The 23,345-nt window shown below is 38.1% G+C and overlaps 1 protein-coding gene across 9 annotated transcripts in view; it reads left to right on the top strand.

Moving 5' to 3' along the window:
• celsr1a (cadherin EGF LAG seven-pass G-type receptor 1a) overlaps positions 1 to 17,994 on the top strand; it is a 77,517-nt gene extending 59,523 nt beyond the window's left edge. For 2 of the 9 annotated variants that reach the window (XM_083528241.1, XM_083528245.1), the window contains 22 exons: positions 2,558 to 2,678; positions 2,811 to 2,994; positions 3,431 to 3,532; positions 4,316 to 4,410; positions 4,677 to 4,886; positions 5,540 to 5,723; positions 5,825 to 5,968; positions 6,359 to 6,539; positions 7,090 to 7,257; positions 7,627 to 7,753; positions 8,056 to 8,256; positions 9,320 to 9,494; positions 10,282 to 10,394; positions 10,610 to 10,689; positions 11,791 to 11,917; positions 12,373 to 12,498; positions 13,638 to 13,732; positions 14,645 to 14,742; positions 14,902 to 15,051; positions 15,136 to 15,375; positions 16,298 to 16,541; positions 16,874 to 17,994. In XM_083528241.1, coding sequence (XP_083384367.1) covers positions 2,558 to 2,678; positions 2,811 to 2,994; positions 3,431 to 3,532; positions 4,316 to 4,410; positions 4,677 to 4,886; positions 5,540 to 5,723; positions 5,825 to 5,968; positions 6,359 to 6,539; positions 7,090 to 7,257; positions 7,627 to 7,753; positions 8,056 to 8,256; positions 9,320 to 9,494; positions 10,282 to 10,394; positions 10,610 to 10,689; positions 11,791 to 11,917; positions 12,373 to 12,498; positions 13,638 to 13,732; positions 14,645 to 14,742; positions 14,902 to 15,051; positions 15,136 to 15,375; positions 16,298 to 16,541; positions 16,874 to 16,904 — 3,196 coding nt within the window. In that variant the 3' untranslated portion in view covers positions 16,905 to 17,994. Of the gene's footprint in view, positions 1 to 2,557; positions 2,679 to 2,810; positions 2,995 to 3,430; positions 3,533 to 4,315; positions 4,411 to 4,676; positions 4,887 to 5,539; positions 5,724 to 5,824; positions 5,969 to 6,358; positions 6,540 to 7,089; positions 7,258 to 7,626; positions 7,754 to 8,055; positions 8,257 to 9,319; positions 9,495 to 10,281; positions 10,395 to 10,609; positions 10,690 to 11,790; positions 11,918 to 12,372; positions 12,499 to 13,637; positions 13,775 to 14,644; positions 14,743 to 14,901; positions 15,052 to 15,135; positions 15,376 to 16,297; positions 16,542 to 16,843 lie in introns of all 9 variants that reach the window. The other 7 variants (XM_083528238.1, XM_083528243.1, XM_083528246.1 and 4 more) reach the window with 4 other exon arrangements.
• The last annotated feature ends 5,351 nt before the right edge of the window (positions 17,995 to 23,345 follow it).

Raw genomic sequence — 23,345 nt, 5'->3', positions numbered from 1 at the left:
TTTCAGTAACTAGGCTCTTGTCAGCGCTTGCTGAAAATGCCTACCGGATCCCTTTAAGGCATGTCAAGTCAATAAATATTGAGTGTATTCTTGTTCGTACATTTTACAACCGTGTACGTGACTGCATGAGTTTGTGAGGGTTGGCAGCATGACACTGTGTTTTCCTCGTTCATTTCGGAAAAATGTCTCGGTCAACTCGGTGGAAATGTTCCTGCGGCCAGTACTGGAAGTGAGTGTGTTAATGAGCCTGTGTGTCACAGCCCTGGCACTTCTCCACACAGCACAGTAAAACATGTCTGTACAGGCTTAACCTATTGTTCTCCATATTCTCAAGTAGGTGTGAACTGTGTTTGTTTTTTTATTAATATCAATTACCCGAATTGTTTGAGTTTATATCCATTTTACTATCGTCATGGTGATAAACAATAAAGGAAACATATTTCAGGAGTAAAAATTGTAGAGTAAGAGAATTGGTTAAAGGTTGACAACTTGCTTGCGTTTATGATTATTATTTCAAGCGGATCCAAAAGTAATTTTTTTCCAAAATGTGTATATTTTGTTGCACATTTCTTAAAGGGTGCTTAAAGGGTTCTTGAAATTCAAGATTCATGATTTTTATTTGTCACAACAGTACTTATACACAGAATGCAACTTGCAGTGAAATATAAACTTGATCGGTTGCCTGAAGAATTCTGCATTAAAAAAAGGAACTTTAAATATAATGTATGAAAAAATATTGGAAAATAGAGACCATTAGAAAATCCAATTATATAATAATAAGTAGAAGTTAAAAATTGTGCAAATATATTTAAATGTGCGAGACAGAAGTAAAGATTTATATGAAATTTATTGTATTACGGAGCGACAAGAACAGCGTCCGAACACAGTGGTGCCATCTTGGATTTTGGGGATGAAAGAGTATTTTTTTTGTGTAGTGCAAGCCATTTTTGCCTTGAATCACAAATCTAGTAAATAAGTAACAAGAATTGTTGAATGACCTGATAATAAACATTTGATTCTACTTTCAAATGCTCTCAGAAATACATTTCACTAAAGGATAAATCTGTAAGATTCTATTCTGATGCAATGGATTGCAACACAATTTTTAAAACATTTACAGTATATCCAAAGATGATCCTGCCCACACATTTGGGCTATTTGGATTCCATATTAGGAGCTGAAGGAACCTGAAAGGTCCAGAGCTCTGGCAGATTCAAAATGTGTGTGTTTTTCTCTGTGGGTGGGTTTGGTTCTTGTGCCAGCTTGAGCTAAAGCAGTGTGTGAAAGGATGACTTGAATAAACCAAACAGAGTCAATGCAGTATTCATTCACTTAATAAGTGTATAAACTGTCCCAAGCTGACCACCAACACAGTGTGTTTTATCCTAACATGTTTTTGCCTCGTTTTACTGCCATCGTTTTACTGTTATGGTACCTCACAAAGGTCACTCCTTACCTATCCATCCTAACACACCTGTTCTAATGTAGCTTGTTGTGGCATTTGTTGCATTTGTTTAGTTTATACTTAAATCTGGATTAATTGTGGAATCTGATCTCTAATAATAGAGTTGGCCTTATATGGTTAATGTGCATTCACATTATATGTCATTAACTAAAGCCTTTTAACTACACTACGTGACATTTCAATCCTTGTGGGGGGAAAAGGGCCATAATACTTCCTGTCTTTTTTTTTTACTCAGGCTTCAGCCTCGGCTCAATGACTTTGTCTACCACTGAAAAGCCGCACTGTAGCCATGCATATCTGTCTTCTATTTATCTATATCTGATTCTGGTATTTACCTTTCTCACGCTGTCAGTTTTCATACTCTGTTGATGTGGTTTGTTTAGTTTGTTAATGCATTCCAGCATGGCTGAAAAAACAAAGTGTACTTTATTCAGCCTGCATATAGCCTTAGTTAAAGTAAATAGAAGGACGTCATAAATTAACTGATATTCGTTACCTGGTTTTGATCTAAACTTACAGGTGTGTGCCATCAGTATAGCAATGGAAACTAACACCATGTTTAATACATAAATAAGGGAAAAGGTATTGGACCTATGAGCCTGGTAGAACACAGTGTTGCCTGTACAGGTATAAGCATTTGGGGTTGGCTTCTAAATAAATGGTAAATGTTATTTGCCAGTTTGAAAGAGTACGCTACACAATGACTATTAAATACTGTTGGTATTTGTGCTTTGGCCAATTGTGTTAATCCTACATAGCTTCTGCCATGCTCCTAAATATAAATCTGCCATTATTTTTGCCATATTCTTTTAGGATGGAAAGATAAGGCATTTCTATTTCTTTTAATAAGTCTCCCTGGCTGTACATCTGAACATTGGACTGATCATTTTGCCCTTGTAAAATCTTTTTCTTTTTTTTTTTTTTTTTTTTTAGAATATTATCAATTATGAACTGAATCATTGACTCTAAGCCACTTATGTTTTGAGCATGTGTTTAAAAAATAAGATAAATAAGATTACGAATTGAGGCTGTCAAGGTAAAATGTCATTTATATACAAGTTTTTCAATTAATGGCACCATTTGTTTTATCAGGATGGAGAAACCATGTCCCAAAGGCTGGTGGGGAAGCCCTGTGTGTGGCCCCTGCAACTGTGATGTTAGCAAAGGCTTTAACCCAGACTGCAACAAAACCACAGGAGAGTGTCGCTGCAAGGTATTCACCACATCAGGGCTTAAAGCTGCCTACATACATACAGTTTAAATACTCAATCACAATTTTTTTTTTTTTACTTTGATTTGTATTGTCGGAACATAATGCATTTACATTTTCCTACTTTTCTCACAGGATAATTATTACAGCCCCAAAGACAGCGATGCCTGTTACCCATGTGACTGCTTTTTTCCGGGCGCTAGCTCTCGAACCTGTGATCCTCAGACTGGCCAGTGTCCGTGCAAGGCTGGTGTGATTGGCCGAGAGTGCAACCGATGTGATAACCCCTTTGCAGAAGTGACTAACACTGGCTGTGAGGGTGTGTACTTACCACATGGTGCTTTATCCCTGATTACCTGCAGCCATTTTAATATAAAGAAAGCTTATCTATAATTCAGTATCTATTATCTATATATCAGCTAACTGCTGCTGTCAAAACTTGGTATTTTATAACATGTAACACAATCAAGCTTAAAATGGAAAGCTAATTAAAAGTTTATGTAATAAACATATTACTGTTATTACATTTTGGATAAAGCTTAAAGATCATTTCAACACCAGTTCAGTTTCAATTTAACAGCTGCTTAAAGAAATCATCTTTGTTTAAATGTTTCTTACATAATATCTGCCCAAAGTCGTGTAATAGGATCTCCACAATTATAAGCAGTTAAATAATAGAAGTATAGAAGTGCCAAACCGCATTTGTGTGAATGTAAAAAGTTCACGCTTCTGTGTGTCCTGTGTTTGAATTGCAGTCATTTATGATGTCTGCCCCAAGGCATTCAATGCTGGAATCTGGTGGCCAAGAACCAGTTTTGGTCGTCCAGTTGCTATGAACTGCCCCAAAGGATCTATAGGTGAGTGCCGCATGTTTGTCCTAGAAGAATCAGGGTTTTGGAAATAAAAATCCACTTTTCAAACACATAATCTGAGAGGAATTTAACAGCCTATATAATTCACATCTAGACAAATGACTCAAATGAAAAAGTTCACAGCTACTCAAATTTCCGAATTATTTTCCCACACTTTTTCTGTGATGCTGCTTTTTTATGAAATGACTTGCTGCCGTGTTTCAGTTTTTGGACGGACATGCATCAAGCAACACGTTCTGCTCAAATTCTTGGATTAATGAATTGGTTGCTGTGGATTGTGTCCTCTCAGCTTTGGCTTTCTCTTCTATGCTGTTTTCTTTTGTTTTCCCTTTTTTTTTAACTGAACCGTCACACCCACTCAGGCCTTTATTCTTTATATTGGCCGGCTAAATGCATGTTAACGAGGCATTTGAAGTGATCCATTGACTAAACATGCCTTATCAAAAGGAAAATCCTGGCTGTCCTGCCATAGAGTCACATTCTCTATAGAAGCAGTGAATGATCTCTATGGTTGAAAGTCTAGTCCCGGACAACAGTTCAGGATTTTCCCGAGAGTAAGACCACACAAGTATTATTGGCAGTTGTTATGGACCAAAAAAGCAGTGACCTGATAACTTTTTAGGCTTTCGGGGCTTTAATTGTTTGCAGACGGCTACTTGATGTTGATCTAATCACGAAACAAAATGTCATTACAATGACATTATTGAGCCGAAGAATGTTTAATTGGGTTTTTTAAATGTGTATTGTAATCAGTGTATTTTAATTTAGGCACCGCCGTGAGACACTGCAATGATGAAAAAGGCTGGTTGCCTCCTGAGCTCTTCAACTGCACCACCATTGCCTTCTCCCAGCTCAAGAAACTGGTACTATTTTCACATATTAAGCATTTGCTTGAAAGCTTAGAATCACTGAAAAGCATTTTATAATCACTGCTTAATACTCTAATAAGCACTCTTGATCGACATTGTCTAGGCCACTAAATCAGAAATGCAACAGGGAACAATCAAGATTGGACAAACCTACATGTATAAAATAAATAATAGAAACGCAACAGCATTTGCATCCTGGTTCACCTTCACTTACATATTTGCTCAGACCATCACGTTTTCTGTTTCTTCCTGTTCTCCAGAATGACGAGATGAATCGAAATGAGTCCAGAATGGATGGACAAAAGTCTAAGGACATTGCGTTCATGCTCCAGAATGCTTCCAGTCAGACCAAATCTTTTTATGGCAATGATGTGAAAACGGCCTTTCAGCTAATCTCCCGTATTCTGCAGTACGAAAGCCAGCAGGAAGGCTTTGACCTTGCAGCTATGCGTGACGCCGACTTCAACGAGGTTACATTCCACATTATCTATTACTTTGAAAAATTGGGTTTTCTTTGTTGCCACTTTGAGAGTGTTAAGTTTTACCCAGCAGATACCATTTTTGTGGTGTTAGTTTAGCACATATGTAGTTAATAGTTATAAAGCCTGAACAAGCTGGGTTTGAACATTTATAAATCCTGTTTGACCTGTTCCTCTACAGAGTGTGTGAAGTGTCAAGTGTAAGTAAATGAATTATGACACACGTGACATGGCACACCATGCAGCATTTAGAGAAATATATCTTTCATTTCACACACACACATATATATAAATATAGTATATATAGTTTATGGCCAGAATAATGATTCATTATAATCACTGTTATTTAGCTCGAAATAACAGCATAATAATTTCTATCACAGTTTGATTTGCAGTTTTTATTAATCACATTGCATATTATTCATTCATGTGTACAATTCTGCAGTTAAAAATAAGGTTCCATATGCGATTTGCTAAATATAAACACAGATAAATAGGACGCAAGCTAGATACCACCACTACAGTATGCCATGATTAGCTTTATCTAAGTTCAGTATCGCATTCCTGGATAGTTTCTGTATTATAATGTAAAATAAGTTCTTTATGTTAATAAGTGGTAATTTGTCTGTGTGAAATGGTTACAGAACATTGTAAAGGCAGGCAGTGCCATCCTGGACCCCAGCAATAAGAAGCACTGGGATCACATCCAGAGGACAGACGGTGGGACGGCACACCTACTTAGTAATTTTGAGGATTACACCAACACTGTGGCTCGCAACATGAGGAAGACTTATCTGAAACCATTCATCGTCGTAACCGATAATATGAGTGAGTCACTTGGTAGTCTTTATTGGTTGTTCAAATGTTTGTGTTAAATGGAATAACATGCTTGTATTTGTCTAAACAAAAATTTTTTTCCACTCTTGAAGTTATGGCAGTGGATTATCTGGACTTTTCCACTCCAGATCCTGTCAAGATGCCTCCTTTCCAAAAGATTAAAGAGGAATATCCCAAAGACCTGCAGTCCACAGTCCTGTTTCCAGAGTTTAGCATCAAATCCACTCAGAACAAAGGTAAACATCTGTAAACACTGTACATGCAATGTAGCATGCAAATGAATGATCAATGTCACCAATACATGTGTCTTACGAGTATAAAGGACCATCAAAGTATTACTGATAGAAAGCTTTAAATAGAAAGTGTTCTATTTTTTTCCTATTTAATGTAAACCTTTGTATTTGCTTAAATTCGGGTTTGTTTTTGATAATGAACAAATCTTGATCATTTTATTACCTAACTCTTCCAGGCACTGAATTATCTTGTATTAATGGCAAATACTGAAAGTTACGCCAACAGTTTGGATGAACATACATGAAGTGTTGTTCATTTTCCCTATTATGTCAGATTTATTACATGTGTGAATTATTATACCTATTCTTATGGACTGCATTCGTTCCCTGCAGTCGTTCCGACAGACGAGCCAGCGTCTCAAACCCGGTCAGCTGAGGAAGACCATACCCAGAAGGAGAGAAGGAAAAGAGAAGCTGAAGGTCCTCCTCATCACCCTGTGGCTGCTGTTATCGTGTACCGGACACTGGGGCAGCTTTTGCCTGAGCGCTATGACCCTGATCGACGCAGCCTCAGGTGTTTATATATACACTTTATTTCAGTGGAATTTTAAAGAATAACTGAGTGATTCTTAAGTAAAACAATTTTGGAATCTCTTGCCTGTCAATCATGTTGTCTTACATTAGAAAGCTCTTTCTTTTGGATGCAGGTGTTCTACCTTAGGCACTATCAATGACAGTGTTGACACTGACATCCTTATCATCAGTATCATTGCCAATTCTATATGAAACATATGTCTAAAAACTAGCAAAAGGCAATTAAAGAACAACAATGTGAGTAAAGTCATGAGTAGTATGAATGAATGAAATTCTCTGACCTACCAGAATCACACTTTATCTCAGCATAAAACCTTCAGCACAGTTAGATTAGTTGCCTAATTACAACATGCCTTTCACATAATATACAGGCTTCAGTGACAGTTTGTTATCATGAGGAGAGCAAATCCAAATATCTAGGACAGCTGGTATGCTACGGCTGTTCCTACTGATCCTGCACACTGTTTGGCCTGAAGCCAGAGACTGAGCAAGTCTATTTCAGGAATCAGCATTACTCTCTTTCTCTGCAGGCTTCCCAATCGGCCCATCATCAACACGCCTATTGTCAGCGCTACAGTGCACAATGAAGGCCAACCCCTGTCCATGCCGCTGGAGCAGCCCATCACACTCGATTACATTCTGATGGAGACAGAGGAAAGGTCCAAGCCTGTGTGTGTGTTCTGGAATCACTCCATTGCGTGAGTTCCATTCAAAATTCATCCAACCTATGCACTCAAATCCATGCGCTCATATTTGTTCATGCATTGTGCAGTTCTTCCAGTTTTCTCAAGATGGTGCTATTATACTGACGCTCTGATCACCCAAATTGCTAAAATATACTTTCTTGGTGCAGTTTTGTAACTTTTAGTAAACATTTTCCTATACTTAAGACAGAGCAGTGTCTTTCTCTGATAATATAGCTTACTGTATATTAATCTGTTCTGGTATGATGTGTGTGTGTGTGTGTGTGTGTGTGTGTGTGTGTGTGTGTGTGTGTGTGTGTGTGTGTGTGTGTGTGTGTGTGTGTGTGTGTGTGTGTGTGTGTGTGTGTGTGTGTGTTTGTCCAGGATTGGAGACACGGGAGGTTGGTCGTCTAAGGGCTGTGAGCTCACTCTCAGAAACAAAACCCACATCAGTTGCCAGTGCAACCATATGACCAGCTTTGCTGTACTCATGGACATGTCCAAAAGAGAGGTAGGGCTCTCTTTATGAGCTAGCGTATTGTTGCCTACAAAAACCTACTAAATACTACAAGCAGCTACTACACATTGTTCTCTAGAAGCTCTTCATTCATTGTGAAATTGTTAGCATATAGGATATATACGGTTTAAAACCTTTAGCTAGACTTCTCTAATTTTATCTAAGCAGCTATAACTAAGTACAAATCAGTATCTCAAAATATTAACTATTAAAAAATATTTAAGACTGAATGCACAGGAGAAAATGTTTTGCATCTGGAATCAACAGTGCCTTGATTGTACTTCCAATTGTTCCAGCACGGAGATGTGTTGCCACTGAAGATAGTCACGTATACTACAGTTTCTGCCTCTTTGCTGGCTTTGCTGATCACCTTCATATTGCTGGCGATCCTGCGAAAGCTCCGCTCCAACCTGCACAGCATCCACAAGAACCTCGTGGCGGCGCTCTTCTTCTCCGAGCTTGTCTTTCTCATTGGCATTAACCAGACAGACAACCCGGTGAGGCCCTTTCTCATTCCTCGGTTTAAACTAAAGAGAAACTGCTGACGTGTTACAAATGAGATCGCAGAATATGAAAATTGTGGACGTGTATTTATAGAAATTAATTTTCAATGTGGAAAAAAACTTCAATTACTTGGTAGCCATGTTGCCAGAGAATAAAATGTCACATAACAATGTATAATATCTGACAACAAAGTGAATATTTTTGCATGCTTTGCTTAAAGGCGCATTTTTAGAGCCATGTTTCTTGCGGTCAAACCTAAGCAATTCCATCCCATAAGTCGTTAATTAGGAGCTGCATAAACTGAGAGGTTGGGCCAAGCTGATAGCTGTTGACAAATAGCTGGGAATAACCTGTGAGGAGAAAAAGGGTCTGTTTTGACTGTAGTGATTCACCACTGAATAGAGAGTAAGAGAGCCATGTCATTGGTGGAGATGCAATCCCTGTAATTATATATTTTTAAACACATACACATCGCTCATGCTGTTCATACCTGGAAGGCAGGCTAGATTAAAGTATTCGAGGCAATGTTTGAGATGTTGGCCTCAGGCAGTGGCTGTCTGTAAATTGGTGGGAGCTTAAAAACCATAAAAAGGTTTAGAAATACCACAGGCATCTCTTTTGTTCGATAGATTATGTCATAGATACCAACTAATTCTTTGTACAGTAAAGCGCTGTTTTTCATTTGTCTCATAGTACCCCTCTATATGAGTTTTTACCTCTATTATTCTATTTATTCTATTTTGTTCTGGTATGTGCCTGTCTTTGTGTTTTGAGTAGAGAGACAGTATAAAGAGGAGTCTGCAGTTGTAGAGTCAGTATCAAGGAGCACTCTCTGATGTCTACCTGTGAGCTTTAGCATGAAGACAAGCAGGGACTGGTGTCTACTTGTACAGTTGCTTATAATTTGTTGTTTGCTGTCCAAATAAATATGACGGCTTTGTGAAATTCCACAGGTGATGAGGCAGGTGAACTACCTCCAACACTCTTACTAACTGCACCTAAAAAGACCTCGACACTGACAATCTCTTTTCCTTTCTCTCTTCGTGCTGTGTGCAGTTTGTGTGTACCGTGATTGCAATCCTGCTGCACTTTTTCTACATGTGCACATTCGCCTGGATGTTTGTGGAAGGCCTGCACATTTACCGCATGCTCACAGAGATGCGCAACATCAACTACGGCCACATGCGATTTTACTACGCCATTGGGTGGGGCATCCCTGCTATTATCACAGGTTAGTCACACACAGGCATGCACACACACACACATATCCATTTGAGCCAGCATGTTTACCAAACACCAGTTGAAGGTTTTTAGAAGGATAGTGTTCATTCCTCTAGAGAAAGAAAGCGAAAAGGCCCTGGACCGTACTAAGACATTATATTGTGTTTTTCTTTAATTGGTTGCCAGTCTGTGCATTAATGCAGCTATTCGTTACGTATATTATGACAGAAAAACCCCTATTTACGTAAGTACATTGTAGTTGAACAAATTGTTGAGCAAATGTAGGTACAAGACAAGTAAATAAACAGGTGTACGTCTATAAACATACATACACAAACAGACATGTAAAACACTAAGCGCAAACCACAACGAAGTCATGAAGTCATGCTGGAACGTGTCTTTTTACTATAATCCCTGTGGGAAAGGAGATTGTCTCTTTCTCTTCTCTCTCTCTCTCTCTCTCTCTCTCTCTCTCTCTCTCTCTCTCTCTCTCTCTCTCTCTCTCTCTCTCTCTCTCGCTCTCTCTCTCTCTCTTTATTATCCTCTCTAATTTCCAGTCTTCATTCCCTCTCCAACCTCAGAATTTCTCTCTCTGTCTATTTAGAACACCTCTTCTGAGGTGTTGGATCCATCAGGGTGTCACTTACCCCTCTGGCAGCCACTCAAAACCAGAGCAAAAAAACAACTCTATCACATGCATGAGGCCAGGCATGCTCTTCTTCAGCTCATATTCTGGTCCCTGTACATTTGAAACCCCAGTGCAATGCGTGTATAACGAGCTGAGTGTGTGTTTGCAGGTCTAGCTGTTGGGTTAGATCCACAGGGCTACGGTAATCCAGATTTTTGTTGGCTCTCGGTCCACGACACCCTGATCTGGAGCTTCGCCGGGCCCATTGCCGTTGTTGTGCTGGTCAGTGCACTGCAGTATAAGACATACACCCAGCGAAATATACTGAATTATATTTTTGTTCAAGGAAAATACAACATGATGACTGACTAAATGATGTAGATTCTTAGCAATGCATTCTGCAATCTTCAGCCATTTCTATAACATGATCAAATATAATGTTATGCTTTGTTTTTATATTTTGAAAGTCTCATTGATTCTTGACGCTTGTGCCACAGGTGAACATTGTTATCTTTATAATGGCAGCCAAGGCATCATGCGGACGCAGACGGAGAAGTTTCGAGAAGTCTGGAGCCATGTGAGTTACTTTATACACACAGAGAGACTTTGAGTACCGGTAAATCTATAACTATAACTACAGTATCTCACAAAAGTGAGTACACCCCTCACCTTACAGCTACCATTTAAGTATCTTCTCAAGGGACAATACTATAGAAATGAATCTCGGAAATATTTTAGAGTAGTCAAGTGTATAGTATAGATTTACTGTCCTCTGAAAAGAACTCAAAATGCAGCCATTATAGTCTAAATAACTGGCAACAAAAGTGAGTACACCCTAAATAAGTGGTGACACATGGCACTATCAAATCACCAAATTTTAACTGCTCTTAGACAAGAAACACAAACATGTATGGTCCTGTCAAGCAGACATGGTGAATAGGAAATTTGGCTAAACGACATACAGCTGTTATCACTTAGGGTGTACTCACTTTTGTTGCCAGTTATTTTGACAATAATGGCTGTATGTTGAGTTATTTTCAGAGGACAGTAAATCTATACTGCTATACAAGCTGCAAAATATATCCAAGTTTCATTCTAAAGTATTGTCCCTTGAGAAGATATACTTAAATGTTGGGGTGTACTTACTTTTGTAAGATACTGTATATCTATATAATCTATATCTATATAGGAACAGCTGTTTAACACTCATAGGGGGGATTTATATCTAACTCTATAATTATAATTCTATAAAACAGCTGGTCCGATATGGATACAGACATAGATATAGATACAATATAGCTGTAGTTATAGATTTTAATGACACACATATAATTCCGATATCTTGGACAATTTATGTGCAATAATTTTCAATGCAATGATTGTGACGTGTGCAGTAACTTATATAATTGTATAATTGTAGTCTGCCATCTGTTCACTGCTGCTACACATTCCTATAGTACATGTCACTAAGATTGGATATTCACTTAACACTTAATAGATATCTTAATAAGTATATTTGGAAAATTCTTATAATACTTTTTATTTTACTATATTTTTAATTCAATTTTACTGTGAGCAACTGCAACCACACAATTTCCCTGTGGGATCAATAAAGTATTCTGATTCTATTTCTGATGAAAGTGCATTTGCGTTTGTGTGTGTGTGTGTGTGTGTTCAGTCCTGCATTGCGGATGGCCTTCCTGCTCTTACTGCTCATCAGTGCTACCTGGCTGTTGGGACTCATGGCTGTTAATAGTGATGTGATGCTCTTTCACTACCTGTTTGCCGTTTTCAGCTGCTTACAGGTGAACTGACTGTACTAAAGCCCATAAAAATGCTATACCACAAAACCGTATTTTGGGTTCTGCTTTTTAATAAGTGGAAATTGAAAAATTCACTTCAGTAATATTTAACATTTATTTCTAAGAGTTAATAATGATGAATATGGACACTATATTAATGCGTGTACTGTGTATACTTAGTTCACAAGCATTTACTAAATTCATGTTTGCTACTTAAAATGAACAAATTTGACTTTTTAAGACTGATATGTGCAAATATCAAATGCATACAGATGCAGAAAATATATGAATGAAAAAGGTTTTTTTTTTACTTTTACATGTTCCTTTAACATTTCGGTAGTTTTCTAGATATTGTATAATAACTAACTTGATATCTTTCATCTAAGATATAGTTAATCTATGCATTTAAATGACACATTTCAATATAACATTTATGGGGATTTCTTGTGTTTCTACAGGGAATTTTGATTTTCCTTTTCCACTGTGTGCTAAGTAAAGAAGTCAGGAAGAATCTGAAGCTGGTGTTCACAGGGAAGAAGCCAGTGCCAGATGAGTCAACTACGACACGTGCTTCTCTGCTGACTGTAAGTAAATGAAGGTGATACGTAGCAAAACTGAAACCTGACAGTCACACACACGGTGGCTTCTCAACATTACTGTGTCACACTGCCTGTGTCATTACTGCTTGGGTACAGAAAGGTGCCATGTATTTGAATGTACACCTGAACTAAAAAGTCAGGTTTCATATAGTGAATACTTGCTAGGCATTTTATATATATAGATAAACTTGTTTGGAAGCTGGGGTCAGAGCATAGGGTTAGCCATGGTACAGTGCTTCTGGAGCACAGAGGGTTAAGGGCCTTGCTCAAGGGCCCAAATGTGGCATCTTGGTGATACCATGTCTTGAACCGAACCATAACCTTCGCCTTAACTACTGAGCTTCCACTTCCCTATATGCTATATTTTAAAGCAAAAATATGTACTGGTAAATATAATATGGACTATTGGTACATTGTGAATATGAAAATATGAAATTCTGCAATACCAGTTATCTGTGATTCATTCAAGGAAAAGGTGAACCATTATTGTTTTAGGTTGTGTACCATCTCCAAGCACACTAACAATTTGATTGGGCAGTTTAAAAAACAAATAGAAATCCTGTTTGCATTTCAGCACAGTGTGTGCATGCCAACGGATGTGTTTCATATTCAAATACATGGCAACTTCATCTCTATAAATGCATACTGGGAAACTACATAGTTTTGCAAGCCAAAGCATGTAAATTGTTTGCTAAATGCTGCTTTGGAAGGAGATACAATCCAGAGTATAAAATAAAATGTCTCAATTAGTGATTGTGTTTATTACAAGGTGCTCGATCATTTGAGTATCTTAAAGATTGACGTGAACTGATCTACCTTTATAAGGCTACATAACATTTAGGGCCTCCTAAAAGTCGGCTAATGACAGTTGAGCACTGGAAACATTACATTTTAATTCTAGCTGCTAATTAGGAGGCCTATTATACAGCCTAGTGTACCAGTCTTTGAAACTGGTGCTGAAATAAAAAAAATAAAAGTTGTAATGACCCTTCACAGTGTTCTGCTTTACAGGATGGTGGCATTTCTATAATTTATATGTGTCAGTCACCTCCTCTTGCCCAAAGCGTTATATATTAGCTAATAAAAACAATAGCTAATAATGACCTCGTTTTCCTCATTCCCAGCGCTCTCTGAACTGCAACAACACATACACAGAAGACGGCACAATCTTCCGATCAGCTATTGGAGAGTCCACCGTGTCCCTGGACAGCACCATCAGGTCAGCCAAGAGCCACAGCGGCTACCTCGCTTACCCTTTCAGGTAACAGCCTGCTACATGCATGGCCTTGCCACACCTTTTCTGTATTTTTCTTCCACTCACTATCTCTCTCTTTCTCTGTAATTTTAGTTTTGTCTCATTCCATTCCTTTTTTCACACGAATGTCTAACCTAACCATTTAAACCTAATATGATCTTATGTAAAACTATTTGCACTCTCTGTTGGCTCAAGCGCATGGCACTGGCTCAGCTCTACAACTCTGCAGTTTTACACTTGAATGCTAAAGTATACATGTCTGGTTTTATGCCATTAATTATGCAAAATTCACATTTCGGTGACGTATTTTTCAGAACAGAAATCATCTTTATCTCTATATATACAGTTATCTGATCCGCAAATAAGTTGTGTGTGGCAGAGTGGGAAGTGTTTGGCAATTTTTGAGTCCATCCAGAACAGACTCAGACTTGTAGCTTAAGTGCCTCCAGCTAACATATCAGACATCAGGTGTCTGAGCTGCAGTGCTTCGTGTGATCTTTACAGCTAAAACCCTACAATTACAATTACAATTGGATGCACAATCCACTGCATCCACTGCACAGCATCATCTCCAGGACCTGAGTGCTGCTTTACACTATAGTTAGCTGCTTGTTAGAAGAGTTCAAAATGTTATGCAGAATTAAATAAAATTGCTATAGATGGATGGAGCGATTGATAAATGAATGCATAAATGTATGGATGGATAGATAAACTGAAGTTCACTTAGGATCACAAGGAAGATGCTCCCTCCTTGCTCATAGTTTATTGTATTTCTTTATCCTATTTACCCAATTTCTCTCTGTCTCTCTCTCTTTCTCTTTCTTTTTCTCTCTCTCTCTCTCTTTCTCTCTCTCTCTCACACACACACAAACACAGAGATGACCAGAAGCCCAGTGTCTCCTCAGGAACAGCTAAAGCTGGACACACAGACATCGATGGCTCGTTGTTCCATCGCAACGGCACTAAGGCTGACGGTACCATAAATTTTTTTATTTTTTTTTTCGTACATTTATTTCATTTTGTTTTATGCCTGTGTTTGAATATTTGTGCTTCTGAAACCCAGTTAGTAAAAATAAACAGGCATTTTGCAGCAGTTCCAGTTGAATGGTTGTGTTTTATGGTGTTTGTTTCAGATTCGGATTCAGACAGCGAGCTTTCTGCTGATGAGCACAGCAGCTCCTACGCCTCATCGCACTCGTCCGATAGTGAGGATGATGATGATGAAGTCCACATGAAGCCGAAGTGGAACAATGAGCGACAGCCGTTACACAGCACTCCAAAAGGTTGTGTGGTTGTGCATATAAAATAGAATTTTAAAAGTTTTTATCAAGTGTTGTGACTGTTTCTTCCTCTTTTTTACGACACAGTGGACTCAGTGTCTAATCACATGAAGCCATACTGGCCTGCTGAGGCCACAACAGCAAGTGACAGTGAGGAGGCAGCAGGGGCAGAGAGACTGAGGGTGGAGACTAAAGTGAATGTAGAGCTCCACCAGGAGAACAAGCTGAACCACATAGGAGAACCGCCACAGGATAAGGACTCCTCCAGCAAAGATGGAGGAACACCCAACCAGACAAACAGCAACCACCAGCCAGAACAGCGGAAAGGTGAGGAAAAAAAATGAGATTGTTTATTGGAAATAAAATCCTTGGTGTCTGTTATCTGATGCAAATGGAACACCAAGCATTATTAGAGAACATACTCATATTTAGGTAAAAGCTGCTTTTATGTAATGGTACTTAATGTTTTATAGGATGGATGGATAGTGCTATATATACAAGTAGATGAGCCACTATATAGATAGATATGTGGATGGATAGAAGAATGGATAAATGGAAATATGGAAAGAAGGATTGATGTGAGGATATATAGGTGTTATGTAAATGGAATGGATGAGATGCTATAGGGATGGCTGGAAAAATAGATATATTGAGGAGGCTGCACAGATCATATTAAGATTGAGACTGATGTGAGGTTACAAAGGGGTACATTTTGGGTGCTATATGTGTGAGTGGATGGAGGGATGGATGGATGGATGGATGGATGGATGGATGGATGGATGGATGGATCAGAGGCTACATAGATTACATGTTAATGGGATTGACGGAATGTTAAATGAAAGGATGAATTGTTAAATGGACAAATTGATACAAGCGTACACAGGGTCTATGTAGATTGGGCAAAATGGGATGCTGTACGGATGGATGCATGAATGGATGGATAGATAGATAGAAGGTAGGATGCATGGATGGATGGTTCTAAGGCTACATAGATTGCATGAATAGTTAAATAGACATTGATACAAGCCTACACAAGGTCGATGTGAATGGATGGATGGATGGATGGATGGATGGATGTTTAATATATGAATAGGTATGCAGATTAATTGATTTGAGGTTGGATAAATTGGAACTGGTTAGATAGAAGAATAATGTATAGATGAGTGAATGTTATTTAATAATGCAAAAAAGCATATTTAAAAGAGTACTGTTTCAACAATAGTTTTTATACATTCCTTTTTGTCCACAGGAATTCTGAAGAACAAGATCACATATCCTCCACCGCTCACAGACAAGAACATGAAGAACAAACTGAGAGAGAAACTTTCAGACTACAACCCTCGTACCATCTCTTCACACACGCCGTCTGTTACTTCCGAAGGAGTAAACAGTCACAACGTTCTCATCAAACCTCCTCACCGTGTCCTGCCCCCCAGAGAGCAGCAGAACGGAATGGTTCTGAACATCAACGGAGGCAACCAGTCAGACTCGGAGTAAGTAGCTATTTTACAACTAACAATATGACTTAACACAATCTTTTATGTTGTGAAAAAACATAAAAGTCCATTTAAAAAAAAGAACAAAAAATGTTTGAATTTCTGTCTAGCATGCAGTTTAGTTGATTGACTGCAGGTTAATCCTTTCTTCACTTGCACTGCTGCATGGACTTTTATCCCAACTGCCTGTAGTCCTGCCTGAAAACCCATCTAACCAGCATGTTATCACTTGCTCCATCTATTATGTCTCTTTCTTCCTTTTTTTTCCATCCCTCTCTTTCCCCTTTTTTCCATCACAGAGGCAGTAACGAAACCTCAATCTGACCCAGCAGGAAGCCAGAGGAGTCTCTCTCTGCGTAAGGGCAGCTGTCCCCATAATATAGAAGAGTGGTGGAGAAAAGGACGAACTGTGTAATTGATAAACATTTCATGGACCTCCTGGCCTCTCCTTCATGACCTCTTTGACTACACTCCAGTGGAGAACAGTATTAATGCAGACTTTCGGCCTGCATGGGACAGAAAGATAAATAAAAAAAGGAACTGTATGAGACTGTGCTTGAGGGGGATACACCCTGTGCCAAACTGCTGCAACAAGTGGAAACTACATCACTAGAATGCCGAGCTGTGTGTAACAAGTGAGCTGCAGAACGTGATAAAGGATGATATCACTAGTACTTATAAAAAATGAACTGAATGAATGGGGGAAAAAACTTCACTTGAGTCACATGGGGCCTGTGTGGGATATTTAATTGATGCAAATATGAACTGAATTTTTCACCAAGTGCCCAAGTCCATATGTCTGTCCTCCGAGAGGAGTTTTTTTTTGTTGTTCATTTTGTTTTATGTAATTATGTAGATACTGGTGAAATGAATTATTTTGTATATGGACTGTTTCTTGTGAATTTTCAGGCACATTTTTATAATTTTTTAAGATAAATTTCTTTCGATTATGCTGTGCAAAATCACAAAGTTGTGATTTATACTCAGTTCAAGTTAACAAAGTTAACGTTTGGGCCACTCTGGTGCCTTAGAGTACACAAGATTACTCGCTTGATTTAGCCATCCACTGGTGCACACTTCCCTGAAAACAGACGCAAGATATGATATTTTTTTATAAAAGAGTAAATTATGAAATGTGAAGAGTTAGCTCTGTGATTTCTTCAAATGAAAACGAAAAATGAATGTGTTTGCCACGATTTTATGAAATCTTTTTAATGAACATGAGAGGACTGCAATATCCGAAAACACCGTGCTCTTAGTGCTGTCATTCTGTTTCTCTTTCTGTCATAACCACTGCAGTGTTTGAAGCAGTTAAAATTGTTGTTTGTGTTTTCGTACTTTTCCATAAGACACTGGAAATTTTGTAAAATATGTATATTTATTTTGTATGGTTTCGAGACACTGGACAATAATTGCAGCTATAAAATTAAAACATATTTGGAATTTTCTATTTCCTTCTATATTTTCCAGTGGTGATGCTATGATGCTAAGATGTAAACCAGGTGTCAGTGTAAAGAAATATGAATCAAAATGTTATATTTCATATTCCCATACATAGTCAAAACCATTTTTATAACCATATTTACATATACATTTTCAATGCTGGGAATTTGTTTAAAATTGATGTTGCCACTGCTCCGGTTTGATCACATCCTTTTAAGAAACAGCTGTGAAAAAAGTTTGATTTAGTGCTTAACATGCCACAGGTAGGTGGTGTTGCATCAGAAAATATAACAGCTAAACATGTTCGAAATACAAGCCATGCAAAATCGATCCACCAAGGAACATGCATTGGTTATGGCTTTTTACAACTGGAATTGAAATAATGTTGCAGCACAGTACATTAGAAAATTTATAAAATATTGAAAATAATGTACAATCTAGTTGCCTTTAGAATTACAATTGCAAACATAAATTTAATTAATTAATTAATTTATTTATTTATTTATAACACTAATTAGCCAGAAGCAATACAAGCATACTATCCCTTGGAATAAACAATAGAACAGTGATTAAATATTTGTTATCCACACTAATAACTGACCACTCAGAACAGGGGTTGGGCTGGTGAGGTGTGTGGGGGGGATTAAACGGTAAGTCCCTGAAAAACACAGACACGTTTAGAAGCACACATACACACAGACTCAAATAAAATGTGACTACTCAGAAGGCTGGAGTAAGGTCTAATGCTTTGCAGTGCAACAAACTCAAGTCGCACAGCAGTCAGGTGAAATTAATTTCATAAGCCTGATCATTTAGCAAAAAATTGAAAGAACCATAAGAAATAAAGCTGCATTTATTTAGTTATATCATGCAGCTTTACTGCCTTACAGATCCAGGATCCCCAGTTTCATCATATTCTAAAGTTACTGTCTGTGACAAGGTTTCCTCGGGGTTCACTGTAGGGATGTGCATCTCCATAACTGAGTCCGATTCGATTCACAACTCGATGCACAGCCAATGATTTGATACATAAAAGATACACATGAAGCAGCTACCGATGCGGTGCGATACGATTCGGCTCATTATGATTCAGTGCGTCAGATTTGATTCAACACAATGCGATTCAATGCAAAACAATGCAATTGAATCAATGCAAAACAATGCAATAGAAAAAATATGATTCTATGCAATTCAATATGCTACAGAAAGTTCACTTTTAATTCTTTGGTTCATACAGAAAGCAAATAAATTTGTTTAAGTTCTGAGTTTTAACACATGGCCCTTCCACATACAGGTACATGTACAAGTGCAAAAAAATTCCACTCACTATCTCTCTTTCCATGCCACAAATTCAGATTCACTTGATTAGCCTGGAATTCTTTTTTTACTACCCTATTAAAAGGTCTGACTTAAAGCCTGAGGAAGAGGGGAACGTTCTAAGGAAGAAAAAATCTCAGCAGCCATATTTCAGCAGGGATGTAAAATCCATAATGACTCCTTATGGCTAATGGCTGTAAAGTTGCATTCCTAAACTGACACACAGAACACAGATCAGCCAACAGAGGGAGAGAAGGCAATGAGGGCCTGGGCCTCCATTCTGCCGCAGTGTTATAGTAGACAGGCAGGTAGAGTTTCAGCAGGCTTAAGAGATGTCAGTCAGCATGGTAACAATAGATATCCTTCATCTAAACAGAAGTGGGGGGAAAGGCGAAAAAAAAAAATTGTATGTGCCTGCTAACCACTCGAATGATGTAGAGAGATTTGTAATGGTGGGGGAGAAGGGGGGGGGGGGGATGGTGCTGAGATAGAAAGATATTGCCCAGCGTGTTACAGGAATCAACAGGCTAGAAAGTGCCCACAGGATATGACTAACATCTTTCTCCACTCCAAGCCATGAAATGAGAAGAGATGCAGTTATCAAAACACTAGATTTTTCTTAAATGATTAGCCTCCAGCTTTTAGTCCTTACTAAAAGTCAATGAATTGTTTTTGCATTATATGTAGAGTTCTTAAATAACATTTATGGTACTGTTTAGACAGTTTTCCTGTCAGTATATTACAGTGTTTATTTGTATTTGTACTAGGTTTTCAAATGTTTTGCTAACAGAATCGATGCTAGTTAGCATTGTAGTGTCCGAATGTAAAAACATTTCACTACATTTTGAGGATTTTTGTGATAATTATGTAATGTTTTGTATAAGTACATGTTTGAATCCAGTAACAATTTGTCAAAATTAATTCCTATCCGTTAAATATGTCTGTGCGAGTGAAGGGCGAAGCCGGACCAAGCGAGCGGTAAGAAACACCTGCAGCTGATGAGACTAATCAGTGCGCTCTGTTTCAGTTAGGCGAGACCAATAAAACCAAGAGCGAGACACTTTGTGAGTGATGCGGGCGGACGCCGGGGAAAAGGCGGGCTAATTAGCGAGTGGCCGCCGTCGCCTGTCAAGATCGAGGCGTCCCGAACCGCGAATGGGTGTGTGAGCCCTGGCGTGAATACTGAATAGGAAAGCGGCAGGTTGAACATGAAATTAAATAAAGAAAGCTCTGCTTGGTAAACTTTTGCCTGTGTCTCTTTTTTTCCAGCACGGTACCAGTGGTGCCGAAACCCCATGCTGGAAGAGGGGTATGACACCTGGAAAACTTTGCCACAGAGGGAGCGACCGTCACTAAATTTTATTAAAAGTGAGCTAAAAGAAATGTAAGATCAAGCATATGTAGTGTCATACGTGAACTTGTACATTCCCCCCAACCATCTTAACTTCTCTGACCTGTATAAGACAATGCTAAGGCTTGAACCACGAACCTAGTTCCTGACCCAATTAGTAAACTGAAATTGAACTCAATGTGGTCAGTATTTGGGATAGTTATGTTCATCCTTTTCTAGATCTCCAAATCATTGGCAAAGAAGCACTTTTCATAACTAAGGAAACATGGGTGCCAAATTTAAAATGGCCGAATGTCTTGGCCCCAGTGTTATACCTGTTACTGCAAATTTCCTTTCAGTGTGCATGCAATGTTATATTTTAATCCTGTGATCACTGGAAGTGCAGTACAGTTTTTCAGAGGTATGTGAGGCCGACATAAGAGAACAAGCACTTTCAATTATTTAGGTGTGGGAGGTGTGCTGAACCTGGGAGACACCCACATTATCTACAGCTCCATCAAAGTCTAACAAAGAAACATGAGCCATGAAAGCAGGAAGGATCTCTATGCAGAGCATGTGAATGCTGTAGATGCTTTGAGTGGAAATGCTCTCATGAGAGGCAGGTGGTGTGTGAGACATGAAACTATTCAGCATTTTATTTTGATTAGTCGTATGGTACAAAAATAAAACTTTCTGAATTTAGTTACTAACTTTGATTTAAAAAAGCGACCAAAGAAACTTGAATTGTCAGGAAATTTATAAAGTAAAAATACCTTTTTTGGATTGGTGTGTGACAGATGAGGGGGAAATAAACTTCTAGTGCCACCTACTGTTCAGTTTAAAGAATTACTTTTCTGTGCCTTAATTTGTTTACTAATCTCTCAGCTAAAAAAAAATGGTCGTTTGAAATTCATCAAAAATTAACGTTAAATGTTATATAAATTAAAGATTATGAGAAGGTTATTTGCTAGAGGCCAGTAAATTATACACATGTTTTTAAGAACCTTTTCCCGCTCTTAATGAAGCAATTACAAGCAAGCACAACTAGTATGCTTTTTTGAACATTACACGTTTATTCTCCATGTCACCTTATTATAATCTCCACTTTTCCGGGAAGATGTTCCACTAGATTTTGTGCAGCTGTGCAGCTGTGCAGCTGAGGACGGTTTCTCATTAACGCCTTGGGTGGTTCCATGAAATTCCAGAGTAAGATCAGGAGCTTTGAGGATGGATTTGGACTGTAGTTAATGTCAACAGACTGTTACATTGACTCAGGACTACATTTTGCGTCTGATCATCATCACTGCACCCCGCAACATCGTATATCTGCTATAAATGAACATTCGGCGCAACCCAGATGAAGATGTGTTCCTCTTAAGGTTTTCTTCCTTATGCCATCTCTGGGATTTTTTTCTTGCCACAGTCGCCACCGGCTCACTCATCAGGGACAAACTTACTTATAAAGAACATATTCATTTTTTATCACCACATTATTTGTGTAAAGCTGCTTTGAGACAATGTTCATTGTTAAAAGTGCAATACAAATAAAAATGAATTATATTGAATTGAATTGAATTGAATTTTGGAGTGCTCTTGGGGAGATGTTTGCCCATTCAACCACAAGGGTGTTAATAAAGTCATGTATTATGAGGAGGCCTGGGGTGCAGTCAGAGTTTTAATTCACCCAAAAGGTGTTTAATAGGGATGAGATCAGAGCTCCATAACAGGATGTTTACGATCATCCACTCCAAAGCAGACCTTAATGGAGCTGGTTTTGTGCACGGGGCAGTGAGATGTTGGATTAGACAGGTTAGTTCTTCCTAATTCAAGTGAAGGGATATTTTTTTTTTATCACCTCCAAAAACATCCTATACAATTGTGTGCCTCTAGCAGTTTGTTGAAGGAACATATATGGCTGGAAAAATCGCTCTTATAGTGTATAAGGGCCCATTTGTAACATTTCTAAAGTTACCAGAAAGTGTAATCATGCTGTGTGTACAAGCAGTAGACAGTTCTTTTGAAAATATTTTTCCCAGGCTGTTCTGAAAGTTCACATTTTGGTTCCTTTATCAGACAATCTAAGAACTACTAAAGCAGCTTCAGAGAAAGCAAAAAGATGAACTACCTGGTAGTAGAAATATCTGGATATCTATATATAATTGATTTATTCACTTCTGAAAAATCTTTCCTAAAGGAAGAGCTTCCAGGTTTAGCCAGTCTTATTGGTAGGCCATCCTTGCTTGTTGGGTAAAAAGCTTTTTCTTTTAATTGTTACTCATAATTCTACATTGTAGACAAACTCTTTTGAAAAAACCCCACAACAATAATATAATTAAAAAATCTCAATAAAAACTTATTCTAATAATTAAAAAGAAATGATTACCAGCTACAAATGATGATTTACCAGTTTCAAGTTTCCAGTTACCAGATGGTCGAGCTCAGACTCTATTTTTGGTTGCCTTATCAACTAGGCTAGTAAATAAACAATATTTTTATTTTTTATCTTAATTTCTATTCCTTTTTATGACTAAATGCTGGACAGTTGTAAAAAGCTTTTCACTTCATGCCGTACTTTGTATGTATGTGCATGTGACAAATAAAATTTGATTTGATTTGACACTGTACACAGCTAGATGAGATTCCAAATCAATTATATTCAATTGTACAACTTCTAGCCATTTCATTTTAATTCATGAATAGATCCACTGTTG

Source organism: Silurus aristotelis (genome assembly GCF_946808225.1).
Source record: "Silurus aristotelis genome assembly, chromosome: 24".
NCBI lineage: Eukaryota > Metazoa > Chordata > Actinopteri > Siluriformes > Siluridae > Silurus > Silurus aristotelis.
Note: the sequence above shows the minus strand (reverse complement) of the source record. Positions and strands in the feature narration are given on the sequence as shown.